Source organism: Dreissena polymorpha, chromosome 2 (genome assembly GCF_020536995.1).
Source record: "Dreissena polymorpha isolate Duluth1 chromosome 2, UMN_Dpol_1.0, whole genome shotgun sequence".
Classification (NCBI taxonomy): domain Eukaryota; kingdom Metazoa; phylum Mollusca; class Bivalvia; order Myida; family Dreissenidae; genus Dreissena; species Dreissena polymorpha.
The window spans coordinates 13,941,710-13,963,846 of NC_068356.1; the positions used below are offsets into that span (position 1 = coordinate 13,941,710).

Genomic DNA, 22,137 nt, shown 5'->3' on the forward strand with positions numbered 1-22,137 from the left:
TGAACCTATGAAGCTTCATGATCCTAGGCCAAAGCATTCTTGAGTTATCATCTGGAAACCATTTTACTGTTTTGAGTCACTGTGACCTTGACCTTTGACCTAGTGACTTGAAAATCAATAGGGGTCATCTGCCAGTCATGATCAATATACCTATGAAGTTTCATGATCCTAGGCCTAAGCATTCTTGAGTTATCATCCGGAAACCATTTTACTGTTTCAAGTCACTGTGACCTTGATCTTTGACCTAGTGACCTGAAAATCAATAGGGGTCATCTGGCAGTGATGATCAATGTACCTATGAAGTTTCATGATCCTAGGCCTAAGCGTTCTTGAGTAATAATCCGGAAACCATTTTACTGTTTTGAGTCACTGTGACCTTGACCTTTGACCTAATGACCTGAAAATCAATAGGGGTCATCTGCCAGTCATGATCAATGAACCTATGAAGTTTCATGATCCTAGGCCTTAGCGTTCTTGTGTTATCATCCGGAAACCATTTTACTGTTTTGAGTCACTGTGACCTTGACCTTTGACCTAGTGACCTGAAAATCAATAGGGGTCATCTGCCAGTCATGATCAATGTACCTATGAAGATTCATGATCCTAGGCCTAAGCGTTCTTGAGTTATCATCCGGAAACCATTTGGTGGACAGACCGACGGACAGACCGACATGTGCAAAACAATATACCCCCTCTTCTTTGAAGGGGGGCATAAATATGCACGTTGACAATAAGGTTTATGATTGGTTTCTACAAGCTTTTATGCATCCAAATGTGTCTTTTATGGCTGTTACATCCTTAAGCTAAAAATCATCTGGATTTAAAATGTCTGCTTTAGTAATTTAACATAGTAGAAGGACTATTTGAATATTGAACAAGACAGGGACTTCCTATGGACAAATTAAAGTAATAATTATTTAGTCATACTGTGATTATTTTTCAGTCATAAATCTTGAAGGCAGGTTTGAACCATTTTACAGCAAGTGCAGAAGAATTTAAGACACGATCTTGATAGTTAAGGTGCAATTGCATGCCTCCACACGCCTTGTTGTGTAGAATTGTCAAGTTGGAGATTGCCAAAATATAAAATAATGTACTGGAAAAAGGCCTGCATGTGTAGACAAATAAATTTAGTGACTAAATGTAGAAATGACTATAATGAATCATATGGCATAAATGATGACTTCTTATTTTCATCATGCTTTTGGCGTGTATCTTACTACTAGGTATATCACATCAACAACAAGAGGGCCGTGATGGCCCTAAATCTCTCACCTGACTAACCAAATACAATCCCAACCCAGATTTCATCAAGATAAACATTCTGACCAAATTTCATAAAGATTGGATGAAAACTGTGACCTCTACTGTCTACACAAGGTTTTTCTATTATTTGACCTAGTGGCCTAGTTTTTAACCCTAGGTGACCCAAATACTATCCCAACCCAGATTTCATCAAGATAAGCTTTCTGATCAAATTTTATAAAGATTGGATGAAAACTGCAACCTCTATTGTCTACACAATGGTTTTATATTATTTGACCTAGATTGTAACCTAGTGACCTTGTTTTCAACCCCAGATGACCCAAATACAATCCCAACCCAGATTTCATCAATATAAACATTCTGACCAAATTTCATTAAGATTGGATGAAAACTGTGACCTCTACTGTCTACACAAACAAAATGTTGACAGACGCACGCACGCACATACAGACGCCGGACATCAAACGGTCACATAAGCTCACCATGTCACTTCGTGACAGGTGAGCTAAAAACAAAACAACAAGAAGTTTTCCATTACTTTTATTTTATTTAGAAAGATTAAACCAATATTCAATTTAAAAAAAAATAACAATATTTAAAATCTGTTCAATAAAAAATAATTAAAAGCAATTGTTGCTGTTGTAGCTAAAATAATGTCTTTCACTTAATCAAAAAATGAAAAAAGGTTTCTCGATTACAAAATTATTTAGCTGTTAAATGGAGTTTCTAAAACTAAATCTCTATCACACATATTTAAAGATACTATTCCCTACCAAAGACTGGAATGTTAAATTGCACTGCATATTGAAACACCTATCAATGTAACTTAGCTAAAAGTCCATGTAAAATACGTCATTAACAAAGCATGTACAAGATGTAATTAATGTCATTCAAAATTTGTTATATTAATTTCAAATGTGTGCAAAATATTTGTAAAAAACTAAATCTATCTGCTAGTATACTTTCCAGGTAATATAGTGTGCTCATGACACATACGACTAGTCCTGATCAATAATACTAAGCATGCATCTTGTTGAAAAAAAATGTGTATGCACATAACTTCTGTTCTTTCATTAAAACAAATGTTTAATAGTAACAAATGTACATACAAATACAATTAGCTGTATTAATAATACAAGATATATCTGAAACGAATAATTAAGGCACCAATATAAAAAAGTATGTGCTTATTCATTAAAATCAAGCAACATCAACAACAAAATCACTAAGCAGTCCGTAAAAACATGGTTTGATTATTAATCCAGCTAACAGAGATTCACGCTTCTACTTAACAGTATTTGGTACATATTAAGAAATTACATCTATGTAAATATTATTCAAAAAGGAATGTTGACATGAATTGTATATTTGTATCAAAATTATGTTAAAGAGTTTGATTTATAGTATGCTTGTTCATAGTCATGGTCACCATTCATTCAAGCCTTTTGAGAAAACAGGGCTTAATACATGTGCATAAAGTGTCTTCCAGATTAGCCTGTGAATTCCCCACAAGCCAATTAGGGATGATACTTTCAGCGTCTTATTTTAGTCGCTTTTTAGCCAAATTTCCATTTAGTATGGAAAGTGTTGTCCCTGATTAGCATGTGGGGAATGCAAGGGCTAAACTGGGATGACAATTTGCACACATGCCTTTAGCCTAGTTTCCTCAGAATTAGGCTCAATTTATCCTGCGAAGCTTGGCCATCTTTCTTCTAGATTTTCACCACGTGCCCCTCTGCATTGTATTTTCCTGAAAAATGTCATCTAATTTGAAGCTACAAACTGAAAACATTAACAGTCACACGCTTAATATTTTCAATGCAAAATAACAGTTATTCATTCCTTAATACTTATGAATATTTCAGTAACATTGGATCAAATTGCAAAATAGTATAACGGCAGCCAATTTGACAGTTTCCTTTATGAGAAAACTCAATTCCATCGATTTAGGCATTACAAAATTAGTTGCACATTATACATGGTTGTGCAAAATACATGGTAAAGTACCATTAACGATTGCTTAGAAACATCTGGAACATCTCTATTATAATATTTCCTTAAAACCATTTTTTCACATTAAATCTTATTAGATCAGTGCTTACCACAGTGGGCTGGACCGAGCTGTTTGGTGTGCATGATCTCATTGCCATTAAGGTCGACACACCAGCAATAGCCCGTCTTGTCATGGCACTGCTCCCTCTTATAGAAACCCTCACTGTCACACGTCGGCACCCACACCTCTGTAAAACATAATAAACACACTGCATGGTGCAATATACCAAACAAGAGCTGTCAGAGGACAGCCCGCTCGACTATTCGAGTGCTTGAGGGGGGGGGGGGGGGGGGGGGGGGGGAGTGAGAGGGAGGTAAGGAAGGAATGTGGGGTGGGGTAATTTATTAGATGATGTTTAAAAAAAAAATGGGGGGGGGGTAGGGGGGGTGAGAGGGGGTATGATGTGGGGTGTGGTAATTTATTAGATGATGTTTAAAAAAAAATTGGGAGGGGGGGGTTGGGGGGGGGAGGGATTCTGGGTAGGGGCGTGGGGTATTGTTTGGGTGGAATCCATTGTGGTATTCAGATAAGTGTTGTTTTGTCAAAGTAATAATAAAATGTGATCATAAATATAAAAGTTATGGCATTTTAAGCAAAATGTTCAATTATCTAAGTGTAAAAGGGGCCATAATTATGTCAAAATGCTTGATACAGTGGTCTGCTCTTGTTTATAGGTTAAGGTCTTGTTGGTAAACAAGTATGCAACATATGAAAGCAATATGTCAAAGGATATAGGAAATATTTTGGGGTAGTACGCAAACTTTAACATAGATTCATCAATAATATGCTTATTCTAAGAATAAAAGGGGCAATAATTATAACAAAATGCTTGATAGAGTTGTCTGCTCTTGATTATAGGTTGGGGTGATGTTGGTAAATAAGTATGGAAATATGAAAGCAATATGTCAAGGGACAATGAAAATAAATGGGGTAGTACGAAAAGTTTAACATTTGCTGCATATTCTAAGTGGAAAAGGGGCCATAATTATGACAAAATGCTTGATAGAGTTGTCTGCTCTTGTTTATAGGTTGGGGTCATGTTCGTAAACAAGTATGCAAAATATGAAAGCAATATGTCAAGGGACCATGAAAATAATTGGGGTAGTACGAAAACTAACATTTGCACGCTAACGCAGACGCCAACGCAGACACCGGGGTGAGTAGAATAGCTCCACTATTTCATATATAATAGTCGAGCTAAAAAAGGTGTGTTCTGGAAAAAGCATGAAGTATCATCCCAGTCTACGCAAGCTAATCAGGGTTGACACTTTCTGCTTTAATGAAATTTTTTATTTTAAGGATTTCTCTTCTGAATGAAAAATGCTCAGACTTATCTGGGGAGACACTTTACCCACATAAATTAAGCCCAGTTTTCCCAGAACAAGTCTCAAAATGATTTCACACTTATGTTTTTATATAGATCATAGTATACACTGCCATTAATAATCAATACATTGCGCATTTCTCTGCTTAGATTCTAAATGTTAGTACTGATAGCGTAAAATGAATGTTAGTGGTTGGATAAATTCAAGCCCTTAGACAATTTTTTTTAAATAAAACAATAGATGTTTGTGAAATGTCCCCTACAGTAATAAATCAGTCAGCAAAGACATTTTTTTTTAATGAACTGAAAGGAACAGGTTTTTTGCAAACACTATCTCAACACTGTTTGTGAAACAATATGTCCCCATATATATGACCTTTGACCTTGAAGGATGACCTTGACCTTTCAACACTAAAAATGTGCAGCTCCATGAGATACACATGCATGTCAAATATCAAGTTTCTAGCTTCAATATTGCAAAAGTGACATTAAATGAGCGATTTTGACCCATATATTTGACCTTGAAGGATGACCTTGACCTTTCACCACTCAAAATGTGCAGCTCCATTAGATACACATGCATGCAAAATATCAAGTTGTTATCTCAATATTGCAAAAGTTATGGCAAATGTTAAAGTTGGGGCAAACAGACAGGGCAAAAACAATATGTCCCCCACTATAGTGGAGGGGGACATAAAAAATGAATCTAGGGTTATTTATACCAATGAGTTCAGCGTATTTCTCACACTAAAAATCTAATAAAAAACAACAGTTGTTTATTATCATAAGGGTCCACAGCGAAACATAGTACTAAGATCGCATTAATTTAAGAAGAAAAACACCATGAGGCAAAATATATGACTGTGTTAAAAAGTGCGTATGTAGCATGCAGGTTTACAGATACAAAGTCAGATTAATCAAGATCCCCCCACTCCCACCAAACAAAAATCTATGTTAATCAGCAAATGATTTTTCAGCTTTTTGGCATGCTCAATATAAGTAACAAAAAGGCAAATTTTGCAAAAAAATCATCAGATTTGTCAAAACGCTTTTAACAGGAACAATATACTCAAAGTCATAGTTTGCTGTAATAAGTAATTGTTATTGTAAAAATAAAATTGACTTTATAGTTGGGACCCACTGATTTCTTTAAGAAGTGTTTTGAAAACAAAACCTGATGCACTGCTGCAAATTGTTTAAAACAAAGGAAGGTTCCTCACCAGGGTCAGTCACACGCTTCTTCTCTGCACACGGAGGGACTGGAACAGAATGTACAACCATTAGGTCTCTACAATGAATGTAGCTAGAAATATTGCATTGATACATACAATTAGCAATAATAAGCTAAATGCAATACTGAGTACAATACTACGCACTTAAATAGTGATTTCGATTAAAGATGACTATGTCAGTCCAAATATTCATCTAAGTGTTACAGCGACTTTTCTACAGATCATCCAAGTCATTCACAATCTGTATTAAATACTACACATTCACTATCAATAGACAGTTAATATTTGTTACTAGACAAAATGCTTAAATGTACTAGAACTGTCAAGGACTGAACGAAGGAGGGACAACCAAACTAGACAATCAGTATGTGTCTCACAAATCAAAATGTGGGGGGCATCTAAAAGGATTTAAACAGTTATGAGAATTTTCTCAAATAAATATTTTTTTTTATTTAACTACATGACATACAATGAATAAATTCATAACATACAAAAGGGACTTTCAACCACTGCCACAGTCACTTACTAGTGTTTGCAAAGCAGCAGCACCACTCGCCCTGAGTGATAGCCCCGTTGCTGTCAGAGTCACATGACTTGAGGAGGGGCTTCATGCACGGCTCTCTCTTTGCAGCCTCTAAGGAGGAGAGCTCCTCGTGGCTCAGCTTGCCGTCAAGGTCATCATCCTGTTTACGGAACTCCCACATCACAGACTTGGAGCACTTGCAGTTGTGGTCTGGAGATACACAGTACACGTAAGGACAACATTCAGGTTCTGTTTTTACCCTCTACCACTCAGATATGCAATTTGACATGCTTGTAGCGCATTACAAATTAAAGACCTTTCATACTATATTAAAGTTTTGAAGGCTTCATTTCCAAACCTAAGATACTTATGAACAGCATAAAACCTGAACTGCTTGCGAGTTACTTGCAGGCTATTCTGGTTTTATGCTGGTTGCATAAAGCAATTAAACTGTGCTTCTAAGCAGGAAGGGGTTAAATCTTGTATGTATATCTGTGTGTGATTTAGTGCATGTGTTGTGTTGTTTGTTTTATGCACCATCACAATGGAATACTATTTAGGAGAAATAACTTGTATAGGGGCAAAACCTTCTCTTGATTTAAAATAACATATGAAAATAAACAAAAGGTCAAATACTAAATACACTAGCAATATTTCAAGGATGTGATAATGGTACACTGAAAGAAGAATCTGAGTTCACATTAAATTGATTTTTATAACACTAGTAAATACAAAGCAGGAAAATTATTTGTTGCTCAGCAACATGTCAGACACACTAACTATGTGAAGAAGAAAACTCAAGTATGCTAATATGTACTGAAGAACAAACTGTAAAACAGCAGTTTATCTGAAACCCATAAAATGACCATTGTCATGCAAAAATAAGACTTATGCCATATGCCAGCGTAGCTTCATTACAGCCTTTGCAAGTAGACTTGTAAGACGCCACCGTGTCCGCTAATATGACCGCACAACTTTCGTTGACTTCGTATCCGACAGAGAAGAACCTGACCAGACTGAGCGATTGGGCAGGCTGATTGTAAGCTATGCTGGCTGCATATGACATAAGAACCACATGACACAGCTCCATTTTTGTGTTTCCATGTCATGTGTCACATTACTACACATATACAAATTTCAATAACAGCTGAATTTGTTAAATTTGAATTAAAAGTTTTTGTATGGAATTATGTTCATTGATAACAATGCAATTAGAATAACTTAATAAATCTACGGTATACATTTTTAACACATTGATTAGATATATCATATATTATCTACACAAATAATACGCAAGAAACAACAAAAACAAAAAAACTTACGCGATTCAGTTTCTATTGTAGGCTTGTCATCAGCTGACCTTTTAACTTTGTCAGTTCTCTTCACCTCGTAGAAATGTTTCTGGACATCCTTGCCAAGCTTTCCCTGCGCCCGCTCCTTGTCGATGGTGCTGAACACGTCTCCATGCAGGTCAATATGCTCAACCACATGGTGTTTGTTGCCATGCTCAGTCCTGCTGGTTTTCTTGTGGTGTTCCATTTGGTGGTATTTCTTGTCTCGTTTGTGGTGCAGCTGACGCGAGTCTGTATGTTGCAGGACGAACCAGCCCACCAGTCGCGTCTTCAGCTCGTACAACTCTTGTTGGCGGCACTCTGAAAATGATGAAATAAGGTTGAATTGAAACCTAGGTAGTCATTTGAAGAGCTTTAAAAAACTGATTAAAATGGGACAAAATCAATATCTGAACAGTGTTCTGGGATAAACAGAAAGTGTAAAGTTACGTCCGAGATTAGACTTTGTAGTCTGTACATGCTAATAAGGAATGCCATTTTCTGCAATTTTTATGTCAAGAAAGTCCCTTATTAGCAAAAATCCAGTTTAGGCAGGAAATGTCATCAAAGTGAAGACAATGTTTGGTCATATTGCTGAAGTAATATTCAATGCCAAATCTTCATGATAATTTGTCAAAGATTTGTTCCCAATTTTAAGTTACAAACTGGACCATGTGGGGTCGATTGCTAGGTAACCAGGTCAAATGTAAAAGAAATCTTCTACACAATTTAGAGGTATTAATTTTGTTACTTATTGTAACTTGCTTCAAATATGCATTATGATGATTAATTTCCATGTACACTTACCATTAGCAGATCCTGGCTGAGCTTCCTGCATATCATGTAATGACTGAAATACAATAAAGTATACTGTGTTAATTAATATTATCAACAAGATAAAATGACAAATTTAAGTATTAATATGAAAGTTTTTGTAGTGATTTAAATTAATGTGGCTAACATTAAAAGATTATTGCAAAAAACACACACTATTTTTCTCTAATTAAATTTGAAAAAGACATATACAGAAATACAAAGCTAATTAGGTAGCCTTTCGTGGAAAATGCTGTACCTTCACATCAGCAGGCTTAATCTCCAGCTTATGATGGCCCTTCTCAGCCCTCTTGTGCCCCTCGAATGCGTCGTAATCCTTCATGAGGTCATGTACCTCCTTCATGTGCTCGGCCTGATCCAACGTCTTGTCCTCCTTGCTCAACGGCACCTCCTTCAGATTATGCTCTGTAAGCTTCACATGTTTCCTAGAGAAGCGGTTCCTCTTTCCATGCTTCGAGTGGTTGTTCTTGCCCTTGTGCTGCTGGTGGTGGTTTGCCTCTTGCCTTTCATTCAGATTCTCCTTTGTGTCTTTCTGAAGGAATTGCTTCTCAGCATGGTAATCCTTGAACAGCTTGCGTCTGATGAGACATAGAGAACAATAGCTGTTGTGACATGGATGAAAATCCTTTAAAACATAATGGCAGGGTTTCATTTAGTTAGCTAGACAGTATAGAATAACTTAAAATAGTTGTGTATGATAACACATCATAATTACCATAATATGCAGGAGTTTGCCTTTTTGCTACAATAAGTATAATCAACAAGTTTGTGAGAATGAGACAAATGGGAAAACCTTAAATCTGTTACAACTACATTTGTAAAATCCTAGCTAAACTTTCACATAAAAATATACTTTGTTATAATAAATGATTTATACATTCAGTATAAGAAACAAAGCACTCTTTAAATTAAAATTAATGACAGGAAAATAAATCAACTATGAATTTGTTCGAATCCCTAAACCAATGGACCCAAAAACCAACAGAAAAGCACATCAAACTCTAGGCCTTACATTTGGAAAAAAAAATTATATGGGAAATGCCCTTCCAATTGCTGAGGACATTTTATTAATATATTTTGCTTCATTCCACTTTAAACACAAGAACTCTAAAGATTATAGGTTTCTTTAAGGGGTCACAACCAACTTATTGTTGGAAAAACCTAGGTTTCGGGATCTTTAATATTTTACAAAGAAAACTTTACAGGTATTTTAATTATCTTACATTTGTTCTGATATGTTTGGTTAGTTTGCCCTTGACCCACTCATCCCAAAATCAATAATCAATAGAAATTATTTAAAAAAAATGGATGAACTACTGCTTTAACTTAAATCAATAACCACTTTTGTTTTTCGAACATTGCAATTAAACACAGGAGAATGATAATATCTGTAAGATTTGTTTAATAGCTTAACATTCCATCGTTAAAAATAAGTGTGATGTATAGAGTAGCTTTAAACCAGCAATCACATGGTTACATGGTAGGGATGACAGATGGCCTCACAATATTTGGTGACAAGCCTATTTTACCACAGTGAACATTGACACAAGAATGTTTTCAACTTACAGTTTGATATTCCCAGCTATAAGGATATAGCCTGAGGCAATGTTAATTGTTTATACAATCAACACATTATAACGGTTCAATCCATCTGAATGTCTTCACCATAATGAGCAGGCAATGGTAAGCAATCATCAACCCAATAAAAGACTAATAGTTAACAGTTTGACTGTCTCCACAAACATGTTAGCTGAAAAATTGGTCCTTTACCATTGTTAAAAAAAAGATCTGATAATATCTGTAGGGTATGATATGGATCTATATTGATGTTTCTTGTAGAAAGCTTCTCTTATACTTACAAAAATCTACATAACCTAGAACTTCTACAGTTCATGCAATATCAATACTGCCTAGAATCAATCCTTACCTTTTCCTATAAAGACTAGGCTCCATATTAATCATTGTCTATAATGTCAATGATCCATACTGACCATTACTAATAATACCTTGGATCCATACTTACCATTATCTATCATGCTTAGGAGCAATATTGACCATTACCGATAATGCCGAAGATGCATACTGACTACTACCTTTACTGCATATGATCCATACTGACCATAGCCTGTAATGCTAAGGATTCATACTGACCATTACCTATATTGTTAAGGATCCATACTAACCATTACCTATAATGCTAAGGATCCATACTGACCATTACCTATATTGTTAAGGATCCATACTAACCATTACCTATAATGCTTAGGATCCATACTGACCATTGCCTATAATGCTTAGGATCCATACTGACCATTACCTGTAATGTCTATGACCCATATTGACCATTATCTGTACAACCTAGTATCCATTACTAAACATTACCAAACTGACCAGGATTTAAACTGAGCATCCTCTTCAAATGATAGCGCATATACTGAGTAATCACCATTGTCTAATCTGATATGTGCCAAACTGACCAGGATCTAAACTGAGCATCCTCTTCAAATGATAGCGCATATACTGAGTAATCACCATTGTCTAATCTGATATGTACCAAACTGACCAGGATCTAAACTGAGCATCCTCTTCAAATGATAGTGCATATACTGAGTAATCACGATTGTCTAATCTGATATGTGCCAAACTGACCAGGATCTGAACTGAGCATCCTCTTTAAATGATAGCGCATAAACTGAGTAATCACCATTGTCTAATCTGATATGGTATACACTAAGCATTGTCTAATCTGATATGGTATACACTAAGCATTGTCTAATCTGATATGGTATAAACTAAGCATTGTGTAATCTGATATGGTATACACTAAGCATGGTCTTATCTGATATGATATATACTTAGCATTGTCTTATCTGATATGCTATACACTTAGCATGGTCAAATCTGATATGGTATACACTAAGCATTGTCTAATCTGATATGGCATACACTAAGCATTGTCTAATCTGATATGGTATACACTAGGCATTGTCTTATCTGATATGTAATACACTAAGCATTGTCTAATCTGATATGGTATACACTAAGCATTGTCTAATCTGATATGGTATACACTAAGAATGTCTTATCTGATATGGTATACACTTAGCATTGTCTAATCTGATATGGTATACACTAGGCATTGTCTTATCTGATATGGTATACACTAAGCATAGTCTAATCTGATATGGTATACACTATGCATTGTCTAATCTGATATGGTATACACTAAGCATTGTCTTATCTCAGATGATATTCAATAATCATGGTCTAAACTTGGCATGTTTTCAGTGGTGTCTAAATCTTGGCTTACTGTACTTGTCTTAAAAAAAATGCTTATTGCAACAATTAGAAAATTCTTTTATTTATTCATGTATCTGCCCAGTGTATATTTAGCATGGTCTTAACTGTAAAGGATATAAAGTTAGCATTTTTTAACTGACTACAATAATTTTCTACATAAGGAAAATGAGCAAAAATCATATGTTCAAGTCAGTCTTGTCATAATGTCAACAGCTTATCCATGATGTTAAAGCATATTGTTGTAAAGGTTACGATATTAACAGTTGAGAAATGTTAAGTGAATCAACACTTCCCATATTGGCAGTTAATACAAACTGAGACTGATGATGATATATTGTTTCCTTGTGATGAGTAAACAACTGTTTGGCATTAAATAAAATTTATATTATTAAAATTTTTTTTAGTTTGAATTGCATCTATTACTATCAAAGCATTATTTAATATTGTAGCTATTTTAACTTTGAAAAAGGAAATGTGAACACTTACAAAATATATGTATATAAATGTTTATACAAACATGAACATGTTACAAATTCTGCTTCATACAATACAAACTGTGGTTAGATGGCATCTTCAATCAATAGTAGATGCTGCGCTGTTAATATGTCTGTGTGAATCTTCTATATAGCTTTCCATGTTAATCTCACATGGACAGGTTTTATTACTTGGCAAGTATTGTTATGATTGTTTAGTTTTAGTTATGTTTTGCTCATGTTCTGCTTCATTTGTGAAAAACATTTTATTTGTCTAAGAATGCACAAATTAAGGTGTTTGTTGTGTTGCCACAGAATTCAATAAATAGCAAGCAATGTTTTCAACTTCTACTATCCAGACCAATCTTTATTTTTGGTGCTGACCATTAACATTTTTTAAATATTGCATTTTTTGCTGCATTCATTCATATTTGCAAAATTGACTGTTAAATATAAAGAAAAATATGTTGAAAATAGATTGTGAAGATTTCTGTCATGGAATATCCTCATTAAAGTGGGAAATAACTCATGTACAGTACAAACAAGTTCAGGAAAACAGTTTGGCCAAACTAGTTACCCCAATCTTAATAAGATTTTATTGGAAACTAACAATTTTCAGTTTAATTCTATTCACAATGCAACCAAAGTATTTTAAGTATTATATTTACAACACAACCAAAGCATCTTAAGTATTCTATTCACAACACAACAAAGGCATCTTAAGTATTCTTTTCACAACACAACCAAGGCATCTTAAATATTCTATTCACAACACAACCAAAGCATCTTAAGCATTCTATTCACAACACAAATAAAGCATCTTAAGTATTCTATTCACAACACAAATAAAGCATCTTAAGCATTCTATTCACAACACAACCAACACATCTTAAGTATTCTATTCACAACACAACCAAGGCATCTTAAATATTCTATTCACAACACAACCAAAGCATCATAAGTATTCTATTCACAACACAACCAAAGCATCTTAGGTATTCTATTCACAACACAACCAAGGCATCATAAATATTCTATTCACAACACAACCAAAACATCTTAAGTATTCTATTCACAACACAACCAAAGCATCTTAACTATTCTATTCACAACACAACCAAAGTATCTTAAGTTCACCTACCCTTCCACAAAGGAGTGCTTGTTGATGCATTTTTCCACACCAGTCTTTGGATTGGATAGGCAGAATTCTTTCTCCTCACACTTAAGTATTTTGCAAACTGAAAGTTAAAAAAATAAGTAAAAAATATATGGCCAAAATCTAGTAAACATTATAAATTACTCCAATAGCTAACTGTACAATGCCTTACTTTACCTCATCTCACACCTACCTTTATCACAATTAACAACTGGTAAACACTTTTATTACACTGAACTTTTTAATTCACTATTGAACTGGAAACAATAAGAATACATGGCAACTAAGAAATGAGCATTAAAGAAATATGGCTATTAAGGCTGTACGACAATTGTTGTACAAGGAAGTTTGAAGTACAAAAACAGTTCAAAGTTACAAGAAATCAGCTACCAAATACAATTATACAATTTCAATATTTACAGTGAAATTGGTCTGAAACAAAAATATTTAAAACTAGAAATGTGTCTCAAACACTGTTACCAAACAACATTTCAACACATTCAAATCAACTAGGCTAATACAGAGGACTTGCTCCCACCAAAATACTCAACTTGCTAAATACTGGAAATACTGGGAAAAACAACATCAAAGTGCCATAATATAATAAAATAGACAAAAGTAAAAAAAAAACAACAGAGTCCTATATTCTGCAGAAACTGATTGCAGTGAAGATTAGGTCGCCATGGCGTGGTGTCCGCCTAGCCCCCAAGAGGTCATGGTTTGATTTCCAGTGTTGGAGTATTCTTGAGATCTCCCCAAAGACACAAAGTTCTGGTTTAACCAAGGAAACATACTTTAGTTTGTTCATGCCTTAGGCTTTCTATGCCATCAATATAGATGGGTTTAAAGTAAAAACAAGAGCACCGCCTTGCGGGTGCAGACCGCTCATCTATTTTCTTTTTAAAGGTGAACGGACTCTCAATTTCAATCACAAAGGAGGGAGGGGTGGAGTGAAGAGGGGTGTATAGTGTGGGGGCGTGGACATTTATTACATTATCTTCCAAAAATGCGGAAAAAAAAGGCAAAAAAAAAAATAATTCCGGGAGGGGGGGGGTGGGAGGGGGGGGGATTTTTGGGTGCGATGGTTGGACGGTATTTCAAACATAAAATAATAAAAATAAATATTTGTGTTTATTAAACGTTTCAAAAAAATAACATTTTCAGGGGTGGGGTGGGGGAGGGGGGTATAGTGTGAGGGTGTGGTGGTCATTTGAGAGATGATCTTCAAAAAAAATAAAATATTAGGGGGGGGGGAATTCGGGGGGGGGGAGGGTATTCTTGGGTGCGATGGTTGGACGGTATTTCAAACATAAAATAATAAAAATAAATATTTGTGTTTTTTAACCGTTTAAAAAAAAACACAAATTGGGGGGGGGGTGGGGTGGGGGGGGGGGGGGGGTATAGTATAGTGGGAGGGTGTGGTGGTCATTTGTGAGATGATTTAAAAAAAAAAAAAAAATTATGGGGGGGGGGGGGGGGAGGGGGGATTAACTGTTTCACAAAAAAAAAATTGGGGGGGTGGGGTGGGGGGGCTATAGTATAGTGTGAGGGTGTGGTGGTCATTTGTGAGATGATCTTAAAAACAAAAAAATTAGGGGGGGGGATTCAGGGGGGATTCGGTGGGGGGGGGGGGTATAGTATAGTGTGAGGGTTGTGGTGGACATTTGTGAGATGATATTAAAAAAAAAAATAATAATAATAATAATTTAGGGGGGGATTAGGGGGGGGGATTCGGGGGGGGGGGGGGGGGGGGGGATTCTTGGGTGCGATGGTTGGACGGTATTTTAAACATAAAATATTAAAAATAAATATTTGTGTTTTTTAACCGTTTAAAAAAAAACACAAATTGGGGGGGGTGGGGTGGGGGGGGTATAGTATAGTGGGAGGGTGTGGTGGTCATTTGTGAGATGATTTAAAACTAGAAATGGCGCGGCAGAGGCCGACGCGTATCCCCACGCCGAATGTTTGACCTAGGTGTGCCCCAGGGTTGGTAATGGGGCCATGCATAGCTGAGATTGACCGTATTGTCATAAGAGAAGTTCATCATCAATTAGAAGTGAATTGGTGTAGAAATGAAGAAGTTATAGTAAAAGGCAATTTTGGGTGGGTGTGACATATGTGGGCAGGGCGCCCCAGGGTTGGTAATTGTGCCATGCATAGTTGAGATTGACCGTATTGTCATAAGAGAAGTTCAGTATCAATTTGAAGTGAATCGGTGTAGAAATGAAGAAATTATAGTAAAAGGCAATTTTGGGCGGGTGTGGTCTATGTGGGCGGGGCCCCAGGGTTGGTAATGGGGCCATGCATAGTTGAGATTGACCGTATTGTCATAAGAGAGGTTCAGTATCAATTTGAAGTGAATCGGTGTAGAAATGAAGAAATTAAAGTAAAGGCAATTTTAGGTGGGTGTGGTCTATGTGGGCGGGGCCCCAGGGTTGGTTATGGGGCCATGCATAGTTGAGATTGACCCTAATGTCATAAGAGAAGTTCAGTATCAATTTGAAGTGAATCCGTGTAGAAATGAAAAAATTATAGTAAATGGAATTTTTGGTGGGTGTGGCCTATGTGGGCGGGCGCCCCAGGGTTGGGATTGGGGCCATGCATAGTTGAGATTGACCCTAATGTCATAACAAAAGTTCAGTATCAATTTGAAGTGAATCCGTGTAGAAATGAAAAATTATAGTAAATGGAAATTTTTGGTGGGTGTGGCCTATGTGGGCGGGGCGCCCCAGGGTTGGGAATGGGGCCATGCATGGTTGAGATTGACCGTATTGACATAAGAGAGGTCCAGTATCAATTTGAAGTGAATCGGTGTAGAAATAAAGAAGTAAATGTAAAATAACCTAAAAAAATGAGTGATAATTTCTGACGCGGCCCCACCCCAACCGCTATAACTTTTGACCCAGGGGTCAGATCAAAATTCCAAATAGTGCAGGGTCGCACATATGCTCATAGCTACCATGTGTGTAAGTTTCAAGGTTCTAGTGCTTTTAGTGTAGGAGGAGATAGTGGCCAGGACGGACGGACAGACAGACGGACGGAGGAGATAACCACAATATCCCCATCTTTTTTTCAAAAAGCGTGGGGATAAAAAAAAAAAAATTATGGGGGGGGATTCGGGGGGGGGGGGGGGAGGGGGGGATTCGGGGGGCGAGGGGGGAGGGCACTGGGGATGGTTTGGGTGGAGTGGAATGTGGTATGTCAGGTAAGAGTAGTTTTGTCAAAGTATCAATCAAATCTAATCATAAATAAAGAAGTTATGGCATTTTAGCAAAATTTAATAATTTGACCTTGAGAGTCAAGGTCATTCAAAGGTCAGGGTAAAATTCAACTTGCCAGGTACAGTAACCTCATGATAGCATGAAAGTATTTTAAGTTTGAAAGCAATAGCCTTGATACTTTAGAAGTAAAGTGGATCGAAACACAAAATTTAACCATATATTCAAAGTTACTAAGTTAAAAAAGGGCCATAATTCCGTAAAAATGACAACCAGAGTTATGCAACTTGTCCTTTTACTGTACCCTTATGATAGTTTGCGAATGTTCCAAGTATGAAAGCAATATCTATGATAGTTTAGGGGTAAAGTGGACCAAAACACAAAACTTAACAAATTTTTCAATTTTCTAAGTATAAAGGGCCCATAATTCCGTCCAAATGCCAGTCAGAGTTACATAACTTTGCCTGCACAGTCCCCTTATGATAGTTAATAAGTGTTGCAAGTGTGAAAGCAATAGCTTTAATACTGTAGGAATAAAGTGGACCTAAACACAAAACTTAACAAAATTTTCAATTTTCTAAGTACATGTATAAAAAGGGCACATAATTCTGTCAAAATGCCAGTCAGAGTTACATTACTTTGCCTGCACAGTCCCCTTATGATAGTTAGTAAGTGTTGCAAGTATGAAAGCAATAGCTTTGATACTTAAGGAATAAAATGGACCTAAACACAAAACTTAACCAAAATTTTCAATTTTCTAAGTATAAAAAGGGCACATAATTCTGTCAAAATGCACACCAGAGTTATCTAACTTGGCCTGCCCAGTCCCCTCATGATAGTAAATAAGTGTACCAAGTTTGAATGCAATAGCATTGATACTTTCTGAGAAAAGTGGAACTTAACGCAAAACTTAACCGGACACCGACGCCGACGCCAAGGTGATGACAATAGCTCATAATTTTTTTTCAAAAAATAGATGAGCTAAAAAATGGCGATAAAACTGCCACAACTCATTGCAGCCTTAATTCCTTTCTCCATGATCATCTACATATTAAGACTCGATTGGTCTTTGTCGGCTCGAGTACTACTTACATGTACATGTACCCCTGGTACTCTTAAGTATACTTACATGTACCCCCGGTACGGTAAATATACTTAAATGTACCCGGTCGATATTAGACGGTACCTGAGTTGTATTGGTTACATACCCCTAAAAGGAAGTGGAATTTGGGCAGTCTGTTTGCTACTAAACACATATGATGCAGGTCCTGGTGCATACGATTTTTAAAAATGCATTTCTTATGATAAGTTTTGGTATCATTTTAAAAGTACATGTGTAAGTCACAGGGCAAAAGGCCTGATTTTTGCATTTCTTTGTACGTTGGTGGTTGCCAGCCTCAATAGTAGGGCATGGTGTTTGCATAAAGATGTCCGTGCCGGTGTCTATCAAAACCGGTGCATATGTTCAAAGGTAATTATTTTGAGTTACAACACATAGATTTTTTTCTAATGCAGTTTTTTTGTAAGCTTATGAAACCACCTTTCCAGTCATGTATAGTGATTTATTGTCTATACGCTCGGTCAAAATGGTGAAATTTGAGATCAAAGATTTCTAATTCTATACATAACAAAGAAATAAATGAATTGGGGATGCGTAACCTATTCCCGCCCAAAATCCGATTACTGTAAAACAATATTGTTTATCTTTAACAAACTTCTCTCAAGTTGCTACATTCGATATTGCAAAAGTTATGCAGAAGATTAAAGTTTTGGTTAAAGTTTTTTAATTTATTTTTTTGACCTTTGACCTTGAAAGATGACCTTGACCTTTCACCACTCAAAATGTGCAGCGCCATGAGATACACATGCATGCCAAATATCAAGTTGCTTCGTTCAATATTGCAAAAGTTATGAAGAAGGTTAAAGTTTTGGTTAAAGTTTTGGGGCACACACACACGCACGCACACACACACACACAATGACAGACAGGCCAAAAAACAATATACCCACGATCTTTCGATCCGGGGGCATAAAAAATAGCAGAAAACAACTGATTTAGCGTTAAAATTCTTGGGTACGTTTTAGTATATTTACCGTACCCCGGGTACATGTAAGTAGTAGACGAGCCAATAATGACCAATTGAGCCATATTAAGGTCATTCAATTGTGAAATTTTAAGCGAGATCCATCCAGTAGTTAAAAACCAAAAGTTGAGACTACATATTCTCTAGTGTAGGTACAGAGAAAGGGCCATAATTCTGCACAAACTTATTGAAACCAGAATTGCCTTCTTTACCATCATCTACACATTACGGATATTCAACAGTGGTTTTTGAGCGAGTTCTACCTATAATTTCAAGTGGAGTTAAAGAAACATGGTTAATACAATTATATCGTAGAAAACAGAGAGAGGGACATAATTCTGTCAAAACTGGTCAACAAAAATAATTTTCTGTATTATCATCAAGTTGAACATCAACACATTCATGTTATTAATCAGTGATTGGTTAAGCAAGATCTGACCAACAGTTAAAGAGCTGTTTCAGAGGAGTTGAAACAACAATGCTTAATGCATTTTTAAGGGCATAATGTGAACCTGGTAAATCCTTGGGAAGCTCCAGCCACTGTTCATCATGAAGCGAATGAATTCCACCCTAAAACACAATTCAATTTTGTTTCATTAAAAATTCATGAGCTATGCATGGTTTCGTAACAAACTGTTATCAATTCCATTTTAATGTAATGCATAATTTTATATGACTTTCAATGCTTAAATTTACCTGGTCCACTGTCATCATTAATTTACTTTTTTGTCAATTTCAACTTACTGTAGTTTGACTTTTCCACAGATTTTCCTATTCTTAAACATAGTCATAAATGAACTTACACACAAAACTGTCATATAAGGAATTGTTTTTAAAATTAAAATACCAAGGAAAAATATTTTTTTAAGTAATTCCAAGGGCTAGAGCCTTGAATTTCCTTGAAGTAAAGCTAGCGCTCTTCATCTACACCAAACTGGCTTTTTTGTAGCAAATTTATGTTGATAATACATGTTTTTGCTACAATAATCTGTCAAAAACATTACATACACCCACTGACTCAATATACGCTCCGTGATACACCTTATTATTTTTCCAATTTCTTTATGACTTCACATAAATGAACTGATAATTGAAACTTTTTTATTTAGTCAGTGGTTATTTCATTTTTTTATTTAAAATGGATACATTCATGTTTGAATCATTTTTTTCATACTGTGAACAACTTAAACAAGTCTCTTTAATTAAAGGTATGCACACATTTAATTAACAGTATTATATTTTATTAATTAATATATCTGCACGTAATTGAATATGAGTAATTCTATATTACAACATAAATTTTATAGATAATCTCCTTACCTCTGTCATAGAAATTTCTTTCCCCATTCCCCGACCATGTTTGTTGTGTTTTCCCCTACCATTATTAACCGGACCTTCTACGACATGAGTGTTACTCATGTGTTTCTTGTCAACGTGAAAACTTCTTTCCTCTTTGTGCCCATGCTTGTATTTTCTTCCACTTGAGACACATATTAAGGCCAACAAAAGGCCTAATGTAAGCCAAAACTTCATTCCACACGAGTTTTTGTTTCCTTTAAAGAACAACGATTTAATAAAAAATTTATGACGAAATGCAAGTTGACAGACTTTGACAACTTTAATGCACACCTGTATGAGATCAGTCTATTTAGCAATCACGGGGTTGCCACGTATGTTTTTGTATTTTGCATTAAAATTATATCAATCAGTAGATATTAAATTTGAATACTAATGATTTTTGTCGTGATAATTTCCCTACCTATATGTTGCCGAAATCTATTTTAAAAATAGTACATTTAGGAGTGTCTCATGAAAAAATCTTGGACTCTTCCCCCCAGAAATACCTTTAAATAGTAGTGTGTAATCGTTAAGTCCGCCACAAGGTCATTCTATACATAAATGGTGACGTCACTACGTTATTGTCACCTCTATACTTAGACGCATCACGCACCTCCATTTGGAGGCATTTATGACTACGACACAAAGAAGTCCGCGGATGAATGCAGAATTTGCTTTATAAGTAAACTTTCATGTTATGATTTAAAAGTTAAGTATAGTTTTGTTCAGTCTTACGGTCTTATGTTAGTATCAATTAAAATTTTCGTAAGTTTTCAACAATTTCGCTCTTTATTCATTTTTTTAAACTGTACTTTCACTTTCGGTTGTATAACAACATGTATCCTTTATTGACGAAAGTTTGCAATGAAATAGCGTTTTCAAAACCGCTTAAAAAGTTTCAGAAGGTGTATCTGATGCATGTTATGAATAGACACAATGTCATAACTATATTGCCGACTAGTATGGGAACAATTTGGTATTTCAAGTGGCTCCATTTGCATTGCAAGAGAAGTTCAAATTGACTTGTTCAGTTTGTTAAATTTTGACACCCTAATTATATATTTTTTTATAAGTGCTTGATAGATTTTTTTCTTTAAATAATTGAGATCAATGAAAATTTTAGTAAAAGCACAGCATTGATGTTCTATGATGGTCATTTTTTAGTGGAATAGTATGTTACAATAAAACAATTATAACTAGTGTATTAATGAATTTAGATTAGGTGTCATCTTTAAATGGGGTAGTAATTCATTATATGAGATTAGCACATTATATAGTTGAAAAATAAATAACACTTTAATGACTTACCATAGTAAAATAAAGTAGCATAGAATGTGTTGCAGGTCATAAAATGTGAAACTGAAATTGAAGAAGGTTTACAAATATTTTACACTGACAACACTGTTGGTTTTCAAAAAAAAAAATCCTTCCTATCTACCTGCCCTAGTTTTTTGGGGCAAATTTAAATATTATTAATATCATTGAGTTAAATTATTAAAATATCAATATGTTTTGATTACATTAGCTTCTTTTATTATTAATAATAAATACTTTGCAAGGAAAGTCCAATTCTGTTTTAATTAGTCTTAATTAGGTACTAGTAAAATTGAAAATATCAGTGACATCCAAAACTTGGCTTATATGCATATGAATGCATATTTTCTTTGACAGTTACATAGTACCCTATTTAATTGGATTAAAAACAACAAATAACTATAGTTCTACAACCCAGCCCAAGTTGACTCAAACTGAATTAATTCATCAATTGATCCTATTTAATTATATTAAAAACAACATGTGTAAGATTTTGAGAATATCTCATGTATTCCTCTAGTATTCCTCTAGTACACCAACATGCACGTCTTACTAATGATTTACATGCACTCCTTAAACAGTTTAACAAAAATAATGAATGATTAATCCAAAGAAAACAACAAACAAGCTGCTTCATATAAAAAGTTAATTACATAAGATTACATAAGCAAAAAAATCATTTTGATAATAA

The 22,137-nt window shown here is 35.3% G+C and overlaps 1 protein-coding gene across 1 annotated transcript; it reads right to left on the minus strand.

Annotated features, from left to right (window-relative positions):
- Window positions 1-1,793: 1,793 nt before the first annotated feature.
- LOC127865928 (uncharacterized) lies at window positions 1,794-20,458 on the minus strand. The gene is made up of 10 exons (XM_052406073.1): window positions 20,115-20,458; window positions 19,307-19,364; window positions 13,478-13,574; window positions 8,802-9,141; window positions 8,537-8,579; window positions 7,721-8,050; window positions 6,402-6,608; window positions 5,864-5,902; window positions 3,369-3,506; window positions 1,794-3,016 (listed from the first exon to the last, which is right to left on the minus strand). Exons 1-10 carry the CDS (start codon window positions 20,325-20,327, stop codon window positions 2,979-2,981), a joined length of 1,503 nt encoding a protein of 500 aa, XP_052262033.1. The 5' UTR covers window positions 20,328-20,458; the 3' UTR covers window positions 1,794-2,978.
- Window positions 20,459-22,137: the final 1,679 nt, after the last annotated feature.

Bases quoted from the DNA above. Each gene is read 5' to 3' on its own strand.
- LOC127865928 (XM_052406073.1), bottom strand. From the start codon at position 20,327: ATGAAGTTTTGGCTTACATTAGGCCTTTTGTTGGCCTTAATATGTGTC. The intron at 19,365-20,114 runs GTAAGGAGATTA...ATTGTGTTTTAG, and splicing joins AAGAAATTTCTATGACAGAG to GGTGGAATTCATTCGCTTCA. The intron at 8,051-8,536 runs GTAAGTGTACAT...CATCATTTTCAG, and splicing joins TCAGCCAGGATCTGCTAATG to AGTGCCGCCAACAAGAGTTG.